At 36.0% G+C, this 16,223-nt stretch overlaps 1 protein-coding gene across 1 annotated transcript; it reads right to left on the reverse strand.

Annotated features, from left to right (window-relative positions):
- Window positions 1-12,105: 12,105 nt before the first annotated feature.
- Window positions 12,106-15,220, reverse strand: LOC144708681 (rho GDP-dissociation inhibitor 1-like). The gene is made up of 5 exons (XM_078582099.1): window positions 14,738-15,220; window positions 14,585-14,651; window positions 12,779-12,997; window positions 12,577-12,701; window positions 12,106-12,363 (listed from the first exon to the last, which is right to left on the reverse strand). Exons 1-5 carry the CDS (start codon window positions 14,972-14,974, stop codon window positions 12,268-12,270), a joined length of 744 nt encoding a protein of 247 aa, XP_078438225.1. The 5' UTR covers window positions 14,975-15,220; the 3' UTR covers window positions 12,106-12,267.
- Window positions 15,221-16,223: the final 1,003 nt, after the last annotated feature.

Here is a 16,223-nt window from a genome sequence, read left to right on the forward strand (position 1 = left end):
TTGAAGGTCGTCTACCTAAATTAATCAAAATTCTATATGTTTAGGTTCTATTAGTAAACAAGTAAAATAAAATGTACTTATTTATATCCTTATCCTTTGGAAGCATTGAAATATATTTATATCTATTTTACAATTTATATAGAAAACTTAACCCCAAATTAGTATTAAAGAATCTTTGACATAAAAAAACATACATTTAGAGAAAAAAATTACACATTATTAGATTTTCTAATTTACCCTCCAGTCATCTGGTATTTGGCCTATGTAAACTATCATTCATCATATGAACTATTCTTAAAATCTTCCTTACATTTTTCTATCCCCAGTTATACTATCTTCCCGTAGAATCCATCAAGTACTATGGACAGGTATCTAATTCATGTCTACTGACTGAATATGATTTATTAAATGTTTTATCATCATTTGAGCATGATTAATATTTCAAATCATGAAATTAACTCTACCATTTTCTGTAATGTTGAGAGGAGTAAATCCAATAGGAGATTGAAAATTTTGCAATCTTTTTTTATCATGTGGAGTCATTTCTCAAACATATTAGAAAGGTACCAAATCAAAAAATCTGGGATCCAAGGTCTTTCAATTGTTCGCATGCTCTGAACATTAAAAAAATATAAATCTGGGGAGTTTGAAATAATACTCTTACTATCACCTACTGTATAGATAGAAATCTGGGAAGTTTGAAATAATGCTCTTACTATCACCTAATATATAAATAATTTATGATGCAAATTGAATCTAGGGAGGAATATAAATCTTTTCCTGTATTGGTTTCTAACATGGGTAATCTGACATAACCCAGATTTGGTGATTCACATACTTTTCCAAATGTGGTGGATACATTTTTTTTAATTCTATCATCATCACTACTTCATAAATTTTCATCCTTCATAATTCCAAATTCAGGGTATCTTTAGTCAGTATCACCTTCATATCTTAACCTAAGGTATATATTACCTTCAATATAAGGATAGTAAAGATAAATCTACAGACAGGTGGGAATTGATATGATTATCCTTTTGAAATCAAAAAATTCATAGAAGAAGCAAGGAAAGTAAAATGATGAGGAATAAGATGGGGAGATTGGAATAAGCAAGATGAAAGATAGATATTTTGATGATTCTTACTACCTATCATAGGGTTACATAAGCTAACATGGGCAATGACCTAGAATTGGAAAATGCTAACTAGTATGAGATACGGACAAGATATCATATCATGTGGTGGATTTTTCTAAAATAATACGATATTCATAATAATATCTTAAAAATTCAGGAAAATCTAAATATAATGTGACATATTTGATGCATAGATATTGGATGAATTGTGGACATTGATGGATATTATGTAGCCGTCAAGCCAATCACAATACCATGTTTATTTAAGTTCATTGAATAAAATATTTATGTTCATTATTATTCTGAGTGATGTTTATAATGAAGCCCATGAATATGTGCAATGACTTAGTGAATTATGATGAGATCATAATACAGTGATCACTAGTCTTTAAACAAGTATTCTAAATGTTCTTATTCGATGGATAATAGAGATGGACATCGAATTATCCAGATAGAATAGCACTAGCTGATCCTACTTATTCGATAAGTATAGCTGATCATGTGGCTATTAGTGTGGCGACACTAGTGATAGATAGGGGGTGCTATTTGGAGAAAGAGTTCACTGAATTGATTCATATGAATCCCTGAATGGTATTATACCTAAACGTCAATCAGGTTGATTCAAGTCACGGTTGTATAAGTGATCCATTGACCTGAGACACCAAGGACATCTCGTGAGTGGACGACTACATTTTGGCTATGACTTATGAGCCTCTAATCATGGGATTCAAATAACTTATAGATACGATGTAGTAAGAAGCTTACGGAGATGATTGAGTGGTCAAGACGGGATCATCCACCCTCAGTATAAGAGGAGATTGACTCGAGGAAGACGATGCAGAAAAATCCCTGACCAGGGTAGTGAGGATATTGGAGAAGGCGTTCTCCAATGATCCCCGTTACGCATCAGTACTAATCGAATGACAGATTAGGGTTTGACGATAAACCATGCTCTAAGTCTTTCGAGAGTCTTGCGCGGATGATGGATTATACATATACGGTAACCGATGATGGTAAAGGATCCATGAGAGAGTTTGAGACTACTCGGTATCTTCTAGAGCACGAGGTGTAGCTTGGCACCCCACGGGCTGGAAACTTAACCTGTCAATTGGGTTAAATTGATGCTTATTTAATTAATATATATGTTGATATAGTTAATTAATAAGGTTGGTCAATAAATGTTATTGGGCTATTAAAGATATTAACAAGAATGGTACATGGGCCTAGAGGGTCATACGCACAAGGTCATAAGGGCACTGGTGGATATATTTTACTTTGGAGGGTTTTTGAGAAAATCCTCAAGTGAAATATAAAGAGGGAAAGGGGTCTCATTTGAAGCACCAATGCAAGCCTAATTTGAGTGCCTCCCTCCCCTCCACTCTCTTCTCCACTCATCCAAGGAAGAGTATCTTCATGGTGAGAAGATCATCTAGATTTTCAAGAAGAGTTGAAGAAGAAGATGTGGAGATCCAAGCGCCGAGTGATCGCGTCGACTGTTCTAGAGGCCAGACGCATGAACGGCTTCAGAACGATCTCAGAGCTGCAAAGTCAAGGGTGGAACGAGTTCCCCAAAAGGTACTTGCAATGATTTGTTTTAAAGATCGATTGAGAATCGATCAACCACGCTTTTGCATTCATGGAACTTGTTTTCCATGGACGAACCAAAGCATCAAACCCAACAGAGTTTCCAACACGTGGGGTGCCAAGCTACACCTCGTGTTCTAGAAGATACAAAGGAGTGTGTATTGACACACTTCATGGAACTTGTTCATCATTGGTTACCGTGCATGTACAGTCCCTCATCCACTTTACGCTCCTTGGAGGACTTAGGGTATGGTCAACTGTCAAACCCTAATCGATCATCCGAGTTAGTACTGATGCATTCAAAAATCATCGGAGAATTCTTCTCTGATATTTCACTGCCTTGGCCAAGGACTTCATCGCATCATCTTCCTTGAGCTGTCACCTCGTAAACCAAGGGTGGACGATCCCATCTTGACAACTCAACTATCTTCGTGAACTTCTTGATGTACCCGAACTAAGACCATTTAGAATCCCATGATTAGAGACTCGTCGGCCATAGCCAAAGTACAACTGTCAGTCCACAAGACATCTTGGTGTCTCAGGTCTAAGGAACACTTACACAACCGTGACGTGAATCAACCTGATTGACAGTTCGGCATAATACCATTCAGGGATTCATATGGATCAATTCATTGAACTCTTTCCACTCAAGAGCACCCACTATCTATCCTTAGTGTCTCCACACTAATGGCTACGAGACCGGCCATACTCATCATATGAGTAAGGCTAGAAAGAGTTATTCTATCCAGATATTTTGATGTCCTTATCGTGTATCCTTCGAAAAGGAATATTTAGAACACATGCTTAAAGAATATTAATCTCTGTAGTATGATTTCATCATAATTCACAAACTCCGATCATGTATTCATGGACTTCATTATAAGCATCACACGTGCATTATAATGAATATGTTCTATTAATGAACATGGAACCAGATGTGGAATGTGTGATTGGCTTGTCGGCCACATATATTTCCATCACTATCCCCAAAAAAATCAAATGATTGGATTGCTGACTCAATCCATTATCATTATGGCTGATCCAATTGATTGAATTTGAAATATTCAATCGCAATGAAACCTTCTAAGTGGTGTATTCTCTAAGGCTTCATGTAGATCAGTGGGTCCATGTAGTGTGGTGTGTATTTGAGGCTCTAGATCAAGATTCCTTTATATAAATATCATATTTTATTTTTTTTCTCTTTATCAAAAATTTTCCAGTTCTCCATTATTCAATAGTCCTTATGGCTCACTTGATCTTTGATCTGTTAGGGCTCTCTATTAGTTTTCATATAATTCATGTATTCTATGAGATTATGTTAAAATCATTATTCTAGTATTGTCATTTAGTTGATGCAGATTGGTTTTTTTATTTTTTGGAAATTTTATTTGGCCTTTTGTTGAACATATTTCACAATAATGGTATCAGCGACCTACATAGTACTCTTATCAAATTTAGGACAGTCTATTAGGGAGAACCTAGTCTTAGTTATTGCAATATATTCCTTTTGGGTTAATTTATTTTTGGAAATATTTTGCTCAAAGGACTGAAAAAGCATCTCTCTTATTTGAAGTGTGGATATTGTGGGGAAATGAATGTTTTATCCTTTCATTACTTATTATCTAAATCAGACAATAACTTAAAATTTTGAGTTGGGCATATTCCCTGATTGCATTGAGGTCTCCACTTGACATGCCTAACTCTCATCCTCCTAGATGCAAACCAATATTTTTTGGAGATAAACAATATTACTATTTCTCTTCTCATGTGATTTTCTTATAAAACATTATTTTTCTTTGTTTTTTCACGTGATGTAATCCATGGGGGTTTATTTTGAGAGACATGTGGGTCAATTTCTTGATGCATTTCCCCTAGAAGTAAGGATGCATATTATAGCTCATCACCTTGCACTTCAGATTTGGATGATGAACCTATGGGGTGCTCTGAAAATTGGTGCATCCATATTGGTGCTACGCCAAACACCATGATAGATCTAACAATCAAGGGTCCAACTACAGAAAGCAGGCACCATGCACCAAGATCTAAGGTAATGAAGTATTTTATGAAGACTAGAGTTCAGAGTATACATGTAAGATATGCACCAAGACCAATCCTCGATACAAGGTTGTCACCAAAAAGAACATTTAGAGCATCTTGACTTTCTTCTGGAGGCGTCTTAAAAAATCTCATCATGGTATACATGATGAATTGAATGTGATTCCAAGAAGATGAAAAGTAGTGGCCGACCTACTATGTGATGCCTTGTACAATGAGTAGGACCCTTAATAGATAAGAATCTTCCCCAAGGATACAAAAATGGAGCTCAAGCAACCCATGTGCATTGAGGCCCTCCCGCAGATTATTGCAAACGGTTAGGGACTTGTTTGGTGATGTCATTTATGTGCACAACTTGCATGCATCTTCCTAATTCAAGAGCAACAAAAGACACATTGAGTGCCATGAAATGTAGTTCAAAGAAATCATCATGTAAAGTGAAGATGTGTTAGCATAAGATATCACCAATTTTGGACATGTCACTCTCCCATTCGATGTGTGGATAGTACAAATTTTTTTGAACTACTATGCATCACTATACATAGTATCAATGTGAGCTATATTTTCAGAACAAGGTGGTGTCCCTTTCGGAACTAGATAGCATATATTAGGGTAAAAAAGGAATGATCATGTCAAGTCTTGATAGTTTTACACACATATTGAAGGTACATCTTGGATTATTGTATATGTAATTCTTAGTCAGTTACAATGATGACTGACAGTGATTCTAGTGATGCAATGATACTTAGAATCTTGTTAGACAAAACAGTGAATGTAAATCCCTTTTTTCATTCCTAACATCAAGTTCCATCTCACACTCATTATAACTCTGATTGTTATATATATGGGGTCACAAATATTTACATTTGATAACAAGCATGGATATAGGACGATGACCCTAAGCTGACAAAAAAATAATTCAATGAGGGAGTCAATGATTTTACATAGCTTGACTTCCTACCTGGCCAGGCCATGTAATGAATTTTGGAGATGATGACCTAAGTTGGGATTCAACCCTACAATTCAAAATACCTTGGGAAATGTGTGTAACTGTGTAAACCTGGCATTTTCAGAAGCACAAAACTTCCTCTTGACATGCCTATGAGATGTAATTCCACCGATGAAAGGTTGGAAGCAGCTCTAGAGAAAAGACAATACTATTCAATATGGCCCTCCATGATCCTCAACAAGGAAACCTCCACATTATTTAGGAACAGTGGAATGTGCTGATTGGTTTCATCAAAATGTTGAAGCCATTTTCAAAGGTCACATAGTTATCCACTTGTGTGTCAGTATTGACCATGCCTACGATTGTGAATGGTGTAAAGGTTTCTGAACACAAACTCAGAGAGATCACCATAAGTGAATGAATAATATTTTTTATCATGGCTTCCAGAAGCCTAATGGCACCAAATATGCCAAAGTAAATGTTTCTGGTTGAGTGCAACATCCAGCTGAACATCACATCAAATGCTGCCTCCTTCTATAAGAATTTCTAAGGACCCACTATGCCACTTGTAGTGTAATGGAAATAAGTGCTGACATATTTGATGCCAAATATGTGTAATGACTTCTAGAAAAAATGTGTGATTGAAAGTTACACAATATGTGCCAATTTGAAATAATGGAAATAAGTGCTGCTCTAACCATTTCTATACATATTTTTGTATGGGAGTTGGTGCTTTTCATGACTCATGATTCAGATGTTCGATTATTAGTCTCTATGGCTTGATTGGAAAACTACATAAGATATTATTTTGACCTTAAGAACGTAATATTTTCATGGTCGAAAGAGACTAGGGATAAAAATTCCCTCAACTCAGAAAGATAGTGAGGGAATTTTTATCCAACTCACCAGCTCATACCCATAAGAGAGTATGTTATTTATTGGTCATTCTATCAATGTATTAAGACACTAAAATGTGTTTTCCACATTTTATTTTAAAATATTATTTGTTCTTCAAAATTATTATTCATAGAAACTGATTTTTTTTCTGTCTTTAGCATTATCCTGCCCTTAGTTTTGAGTTCCTTCTAACGCTTTCCATCTTTTCTTGTAGGATTTTACGTAGCTCTCTCCCAGCGATCAAGGGTAGCAAATCTTTATCGGTTATGGGAGATGAAGTTCCTCAAAAGCCGGAGAAGAATAAATATTTTCATATTTTTGTGAATCATTGAGATGAGCAATGGCCAAAATACTGTCATCAGGGAAAATAATATTTTTGACACAGTAGTGCCTTGTTTTGTCCTATCATAATAAATCAGTTGTGTCATCAACATGAGGACACCCCTCCATTTTTGTGAAAATACTTCCTAAGGTTGATACCATCATTACCCAGGTTGATACCATGAATTTTCCTAAGGTGTTCATAATGTTCTATTATTATTTTCAAGTTAAACCTTTCGTTATTTCCGTGTTGTGCTCTGATGTCCTCGCATACTTGCATGTGAGTGTAGGTAAAATGTATACTTTGGGAATAGATAGTCCATGGGTCTTGTGCCAACTAGAAGAGATTAAAAGGCAATAATAAAGTTAACCTAGAAAGGTCTTACTTTTTGAGGGTCAATAAGGTGACCTAGCAAGATGAAGACATCCCAAAAACTTTTGAATGGAGATTTTAATCAACTAATTTTCACTGCCACCAAAAGGCATCAATTGTTTACGAATCTGTGTGACATCCATTGGTAAATGACATAAATTGTTGATTTAATAATTTAACTAGGCCCTAAAAAGTTTTAGCCATCAGCTGGCTTATCTCAAGAAAACATGCAACTTCAAGAAAAATTTAATTTAAAGTAACTTTAAAATAATTATTTGTGGTTCCCTTGTTAAAAGGTAATATGAAGGTCCAGATTTATGAGAAAGACAGAGCAGGAGATTGGCTAAGCACAACAATTTTAGATTCTAGAATAATTTGATATAATAATTTCCATTCGCACAAAAGTTATCAAAACTCTAAACGAGTCCATATTATTTGACTATTTATTTTCCTCTGTTGATGAATGTACATTGCTTTCTTCTCCCCAAGCATATTATCTATTCAAATTAATTAAAATAAAATAGAAATTAGAGTCATGACCCTATTCCCCCAAGGGTAACATTCATCATTTCCCTGATAAGGATATTTTCCACTTCTATTATATTCACATTTCATTACAAAACTAAATAATTAAATCCCAATTCCTTAAAAAATCCATCTTAGAAGAGAAGGTTCCCTTTGTGATATTTTAACTTTGTGCTGTGTCCATAGAGTTTAGGTTTTTATTTATGAAAGGAATAAAAGGCCAAAATTTTACTATCCAAATTATGCTTCGTACTTGATGCAAATGACTGTCGAATGATTTCTATCCATGAGCATTTATAACGTTTAAATTTGTAAGAAATAACTCATCTTTGAAAAAAAATGCATCAATAGTTGAAAATTTATATATTGTTTCAGAATAACGACATACTAAAAGCGTTTGGTGAAACTAAATTCTTTTTTTTTTGGAATCGGGGATATATTAACTCTCATGGAGTATCTAGTGGAAAGATTAATGAATATGTAACTTAAAATATTTTAAAAATCCAAAACCTTTTGGCTTAACCCAAAATATTATTGGTTAATCAATATTATATTATTTCTAATCAATCAAAAAGACATGTTTTCAATTTTTCAAATAGTATTAATTTTTTAATCAATATTTTTCAACCACTAATATTTTAAATTAATTATTATTTTTAAAAATTAAATTTTCCTTTCATAATAAGATAAAGAATACTTCTTCAGGAATATTTCAAAAAAATATCAAAAAGATTGACTTACAGTTACCGAGATTCTCGGATAGTTCAGAAAAACCATGAGAGTTATGAAAAATTTGTTACATACTAGAAAATGACATAAAAAGGATCAAATTTCAGAATCATATACAGTTTTCCTAAAAATTTTAAATATATTAATATGTAGGTTCAAAAACATTCTTAAGAACGTATTATTTCTTTCAGACTAATTGAATTTTTTTGGAAAGTTTGAACTGATGGAAATATATGTGGCCGGCTAGCCAATCATACATTTCACATCTCGTTCCATGTTCATTAATAGAACATATTCATTATAGTGCACGTGTGATGCATATAATGAAGTCCATGAATACATGATTGGACTTAGTGAATTATGATGAGATCATAATACGGAGATCACTAGTCTTTAAGCATGTGTTCTAAACATTCCTATTTGAAGGATACGCAAGAAGGACATCGAAGTATCCGGATAGAATAGCACTATCTAGCCTCACTCATATGATGAGTATGGTCGGTCCCGTAGCCATTAGTGTGGCGACACTAAGGATAGATAGTGGGTGCTCTTTAGTGGAAAGAGTTCACTGAATTGATCCGTACGATTCCCTGGATGGTATTATACCAAACTGTCAATCAGGTTGACTCACATCACGGTTGTGTAAGTGGTCCTTAGACCTGAGACACCAAAGACGTCTTGTGGACGGACGGTTGTACTTTGGCTATGGCCGACGAGTCTCTAATCATGGGATTCTAAACGGTCTTAGTTCGGGTGCATTAAGAAGTACACGAAGGCGATTGAGTGGTCAAGATGGGATCGTCTACCCTCGGTATAAGAGGTGACAACTCAAGGAAGACGATGCAACGAAGTCCTTGGCCAAGGCAGTGAAATATCGGAGAAGAGTTCGCCGATGATTTTCAAATGCATTAGTACTAACTTGGATGATCGATTAGGGTTTGACAGTTGCCCATACCCTAAATCGTCCAAGGAGCGTCAAGTAGATGAGGGATTATACATACACGGTAACTGATGATGAACATGTTCCATGAGTGAGTCGATACACACTCCTTTGTATCTTCTAGGACGCGAGGTGTAGCTTGGCACCCCACGTGTCGGAGTCTCGACCTATCGATAGGGTTAAATCGATCCGACATTGATTAATCTATATGATGATATAGTTAATTAATTTGGAAGGCCAATAAAGGTTATTGGGCCACTAGAGTCGTTAACTAGACTGATACATGGGCCTAGAGGGTCACACGCAAATGGACGTTGAAAGATATACTTAAGTTTTGGCGGTTTTTATGAAAAATACCCACTTAGTATAAATAGGGGAAGGCCCTGAACGAAATTCACCCAGGCCAGAATTGTTCAGGGGCCTTTCCCCTTCTTCTCCACTCTTCCCACACCCCCTCTCCATCCCTGATGTGATCGGGACAACGTAACGACGCCGACGGAGAAAGAACGGGGCTCGTCAACGAGAAGGAGGAGATCCGACGTGCCGATGACCGCGTGGATACGTCTAGAGGCTGCACACTTGAGTAGATCGACTTGTCTCGCTCCGGGATTGAAGAAATCACGAATGAGATTCGTTCAAAGGTACTTCGTTTTGATGGTTTTTGTCTATGTCGTTCGATTCGCAAAAGTCTTTCGCTGCGCATTGTTTTGTTCTATTCATCCAGATCTAGGCCTCTAGAACCCAACATGAACAAGCATACAATCAATTCCCAATTTTTTATGCTTTTTTTTATCGATCTTCTAAATTGATCTCAAAAGCAAGAAGGGATCAATTGAGTATTTTGATCAGATCGAAGTAACTTCTATTTGATTGCTCGGCTTGCCTGTCAGAGATTTGATCGATTTGATTCAAACCCCAACGTCTAACCTAGAGATACACAATAAAAAATATTATTGGGTAACTGAATATATATAGAAATGCACGGGGAAATTTTATTTTAAAAACCGTTAGTTGTATAAGGGGATCTATGATTGTGATGGTGTATAAATTGGTGTGGATCAAGACTTCATTGTCTCTGTGGGTTGGTCATGCATATGTCCTCCGACCTCAGACTCAAAACAAACAGGCTAGATATCTGATTCTATGCAAGACGATGTGATCGCATGTTTTGTCTTGTTTTTTTTCTCTCATCGCAAGATTGTATGATTTTAGTGAAATCTTCTTTCACAATAAGATTTTTGTGACAAGTTTTACTTATACAGTGAAACATATTAAGGAGGAGCTTTTACATATTTAGTGATATAATAAACTATTTAGTGAAAAAATATGTTCTACTGATAAAATAAACCATTTCATCTTTTATGCCTCATTTGGCACCCTAATGAAGTAATAATCATTGCACTCTGGAGTAGAATATAATTTACTGCCCCATTTCACTGAATTTCTGAATTATGCATAGGATTAATCATTCACTTTTCCATAAAATTTACAAAATATCTATCACACTAGAAGATCAATTGTGAAATTTTATTTTAAGGACAAGGACTTTTACCCTAGAGTTAAGTTGGATATATTGTGGATAATAATACTTTTGGAGATTCATTAGCCTATTATCCTGTTTAGGGAATTTATTTAAATCCTTTTCTATTTTCTGATTTTTCCCTTTTCCAGTCGTCTCGAGATAAAAAGAGTTCGGGAATTCCTAACATGCATGGAATTTATGTTCGATGTAATCTTGATAATAACATCAGTTGATAATATAGAGAGTTACATGATAAAAAATATTTATATCATGAAACTACATCATTATATATATATATATATATCAGGATTTAATGTGTATTACCATATGTGTTAATGTTTTTTTATATATTTTAATGACACGTAGAGAATTTACTTGATAGTGCCTTCTAACTAAAATGAACTTATTTGGGAATCTATAGGTATCATGGCCCAGAGATTTTTTCTCATTCGACGAATACTATAATAGTTCTCTGTCACAATTTTTACTTGAAGAATCTCCATCCTTTATCCAGCCAACACGGAAAGCATGCCAAAAAAGTGGATAGAGAGAGAAAATATTTTTAAAACATTATACTTAACATTTGCATCCCAAACATTTAAAGCTACAGACTTGAGACCAAGTGCAAATGAACTGGCATTAGGTGTACAATCAATCGAAATTTCCGGTCAGATCACTTTCTAACATTCTTGATAGGTCAGTTTTTATTCATCAAATCGATTGGTTGGATCAATCATGATCAATTTTATTTTAAAAAATAAAAAAATAACACATTTTTTCTGTTTCAAAACACATGGACTATTCCTTATGTCACAGTTTTATGACATTGGATGACCACTAGATATAAAATTGTGTGATACCATAATAGTCATGAAGTGACTACTTGATGTCTGGTTAAACGCAGTGATTATTTATTTAAGGCTTCTGATTGAGAATACTGAGTGAAAGGAACCTGCATTAAAGACTGGACCCAGGATTAGCCTATAAAAGATAAAAAATACTTGTTTCTCTCTCTATTTTAAATGGGGAGGGAAGAGAGAAAGAGAGAGAGAGAGAGAGAGAGAGAGAGAGAGAGACTTCGTAATAATACTACATTGAAATTTGGTGTTTACACATTCAAAGAAGGCCCACTACCAAATCAGCACAAGAGAATCACATATTAAAAGACCAAGTTCTTTGCGCTTCGCCTTCATAATTAGTGGCCTAAGAGAAAGAAAAGGCTGAAGTTGAACTAGATTAAATCACCTGAGAACTCGTCGTCAGTGCCCATTCTTTCTTGATGTCAAAACTGTAATTGATCTCCACGTGGCACTTCCCATCGTCGTCGATGAACTGGAGAAAAAAGACGAGATGATTGATATTCTACTGGTTTCTAAACAAAAACCTGCAAATAAGAATACTCAAAAGTATTTTACTTCCATCCAATTCATAAGTTTGGACCTAACTTTTACGCCGATATGCCAACTAGTGAACAAATAAATAATAATTCATAATTCAAAATCTAAAATTAGTAATTTTCCTAATTTTATTTGTCTACATGCTTACCCTGGATCTGGCTGAGTACGAGCCTCTAGCAAAAATCCCAGAGGGCGTTCGCTCTTCCTGCATTTCACACTCATACGGTTCTACCCGGGGGCTGAAGGTTCCAAACATTTCTTTCATGCTATCCACTGAAAGAAAATTCACATTTTTACACAAAAATAAGCAAATAAATCTAATAAATCAATTGAATATATAATTCTCTTACCTCTCAATCCAGCTTTCCAAACAGTGTTTGAATATGTGAGCCCAGCAACGATGTTATTTCTGACTGAGAATGCAAATTTGAGCTTGTACTGGCTGCCTTCTTTCAAGGTAAACCATGGAGTTTTGGAGTTTTGGGCTAGAGAGGGAGAAAGAACAAGGTCCGGTCTACCAGGGGATATGATCGAGAGGCTTTCGATCTTGACCTCAGGTTCCAAATGCTCTGAATTCATCATTGGAAATTATGTTAAATCATAGATAAATGATAATAATATACAAACGGAAATGGCCATAAGCAATGAATACAAATAAAATAACTATGAAAAATATATGACCGATCGAGAGGCTCCCTATCTGGACCTCAGGTTCCGAATGCTCTGAATTCATCATTGGAAATTATGTTGAATCATAGATAAATAATAACAGTATACAAACGGAAATGACCATAAGCAATGAATTTAAATTACATAACTATGAAAAATATAAGAACGATCGAGAGGCTCTCTATCTGGACCTCAGGTTCCGAATGCTCTGGATTTATCATTAGAAATTATGTTGAATCATTTTTCTTTTGAAAAAGATAATAATATACAAACGGAAATGGCCATAAGCAATGAATATAAATTAAATAACTATGAAAAATATACGAACGATCGAGAGGCTCTCTATCTGGACCTCAGGTTCCGAATGCTCTGAATTCATCATTGGAAATTATGTCGAATCATAGATAAAAGATAATAATATACAAACGGAAATGACCATAAGCAATGAATTTAAATTAAATAACTATGAAAAATATAAGAACGATCGAGAGGCTCTCTATCTGGACCTCAGGTTCCGAATGCTCTGGATTTATCATTGGAAATTATGTTGAATCATTTTTCTTTTGAAAAAGATAATAATATACAAACGGAAATGGCCATAAGCAATGAATATAAATTAAATAACTATGAAAAATATACGAACGATCGAGAGGCTCTCTATCTGGACCTCAGGTTCCGAATGCTCTGAATTCATCATTGGAAATTATGTCGAATCATAGATAAAAGATAATAATATACAAACGGAAATGACCATAAGCAATGAATTTAAATTAAATAACTATGAAAAGTATATGAACGATCGAGAGGCTCTCTATCTGGACCTCAGGTTCCGAATGCTCTGGATTTATCATTGGAAATTATGTTGAATCATTTTTCTTTTGAAAAAGATAATAATATACAAACGGAAATGGCCATAAGCAATGAATATAAATTAAATAATTATGAAAAATATATGAACGATCGAGAGGCTCTCTATCTTGACCTCGGGTTCCGAACGCTCTCAATTCATAATTGAAAGACAAATTGTGTTGAATCACAGATTAACGATGATAATGCATAAACGGAAATCGTAATGAATATGGAATATAAATTGAATAAATATGAAAAATATATGAACGATCGAGAGGCTCTCTATCTTGTCCTCGGGTCCTAAACACTCTGAATTCATAATTGAAAATTGTGTTGAATCACAGATTAATGATGATAATGTATAAAAGGAAATGGTCATGAATATGGAATATAAATTGAATAACTATGAAAAATATATGAATGAGAGTCGGAGGGTTTGTAAAAATAAAATTAAATCAGAGATCAGTGATAATAATATACAGACAGAAATGGCAGCGAAAAAAAAAATCGTGATTATATGAGGGATTGTGGAAAAATTATTAAATCAGAGATTAATAAACATGAATTCAACAAACAGAAGTGGCCACGAAAATATGAATATTAGAATAAAAACTTTGAGTTAAAGAAGGGATGATCACCTCCGATGGAATCCAGGTCCACGTTACCCAGAAGCTGCTCTTTCCACTTCCTCAAGCTCTCATCTTCCTGAATCCATAACAAGATGTATAATCTAAGAAAATTCACAAAAACTAAGAGGATAAATCGAGGGCCAATAACAGAGAAAGCCATGCCTTGTCTTTCTCAAACTGTTGCTTGAGAGTGAACTGCGGGCCAAGATTGAGCTTCTCCCCAGGATCAGAATCGTCCTCTTCTTCCGAAATCTTCCCCTTTTCTTGATCCGCTTCATCACCATCATCATCGTCATCATCTTCTTCATCAAGCAAACCCCCATTATTCACACATCCGTCAGATCCACTCTTCGGGGGAGGCGCTTCGGCCCTCTCTTCTACCTCTTCAATCTCTTCCATCTCCGAAGAATAAACAAGCTTAAGTTCCCGGAAACGCCGAGAAATGAAGGAAAAAACGTAAAAACCAGCTCAAAATGTAGCTCTGGAAGAGGCGAATCAAGAGAAAAACTCCTCCATCGCCAAAATTTCAAACTTTATTCATCATCATCGGCCATTTTCTCTCCTTAAATGCTCCAAGATTGACTGCTGCGCTGCTCCCTCTACCGCCTTCATCACCCAATATCTTACCGCGTGAAGAACAGACGCTCCTACTTCGCTGGAGCAAGCTAAATAGTAGGTAGGATTAGATGACGATGACGGATGACGGACCGTCCCAAGTTGTCATCCGTCGTCTTTCCAACAGGTGGACGGATGACTGGACGAAATCAAGTCCAGCATTACTCTTCACTCATCCGTCCGAGATGACGGATGACGGAGAGTGAAAGCGCGAGGTGATGGAAAGAGAGAGATCATGGAAGCGAGCGCCAGCTACGACGACGACGGCAATGGTGGATATGTGCGTGGGTAAAGAGTGAGAGAGAGCGAGAGGGAAAGAGAGCGAGAATTGTTGTGATTATAGTGCAGGGACGCGGACGGGACGATTGTTTCATGCCGGGACGAAATAATCGTCCCGTCCAAGGGTTTGGACAAAATTTGGGACGAAAATTCATCCCGGGGACCACCGGAAGGAACGGTTTTCATCCTGTGGGACGGAAAACCATCCGTCCGGAGGTCTCCGACGATGGACGGACGAATCTGGACGAAAAACCGCCGGATTCACATCTGACGGTTGAGATGTAGCCATGTGGCCTAGCTATGACAATTTGCATCAAAGTCCCTGTATTTTTATGCGCGTGTCAACTGACGCCGCGCAGAAATAATTGTACATATGTCCCTTTGCTTTCTCTCTCCTTCGTATTTCCCTAAGAAAAATCTATATTAATATATTAAAAATATAAAACGGGTTTTTTTTCGTACGGGACGAGGGACAGGACAGTTTTTTCCCCAGACGGGACAAAAATTCATCCCAGGAGAACTGGACGGGATGGTTTTTGTACCGTCGGACGGGAAATCGGCCCGTCCTTCGTCCCTGCTTTGAATCTGGATGTCCAGACAATCTGGAACTATATATGTGATTGAGAAATGACTGAAGGGGATAGATGGCGGAATGGTGACGATGACTAAATGTGGACAGATGATGGGATGGTTGTTCAGTCCCGTCACTTCAGTCCTTAATCGTCATTCGTCAATCGTCCTCCATTTCTCACAG

The sequence above is a fragment of the Wolffia australiana genome, chromosome 10 (assembly GCF_029677425.1).
Source record: "Wolffia australiana isolate 7733 chromosome 10, ASM2967742v1".
Classification (NCBI taxonomy): domain Eukaryota; kingdom Viridiplantae; phylum Streptophyta; class Magnoliopsida; order Alismatales; family Araceae; genus Wolffia; species Wolffia australiana.

Bases quoted from the DNA above. Each gene is read 5' to 3' on its own strand.
- LOC144708681 (XM_078582099.1), bottom strand. From the start codon at position 14,974: ATGGAAGAGATTGAAGAGGTAGAAGAGAGGGCCGAAGCGCCTCCCCCG. The intron at 12,998-14,584 runs GTGATCATCCCT...TGATGAATTCAG, and splicing joins GGACCTGGATTCCATCGGAG to AGCATTTGGAACCTGAGGTC. The intron at 12,702-12,778 runs GTAAGAGAATTA...ATTTTCTTTCAG, and splicing joins TTGGAAAGCTGGATTGAGAG to TGGATAGCATGAAAGAAATG.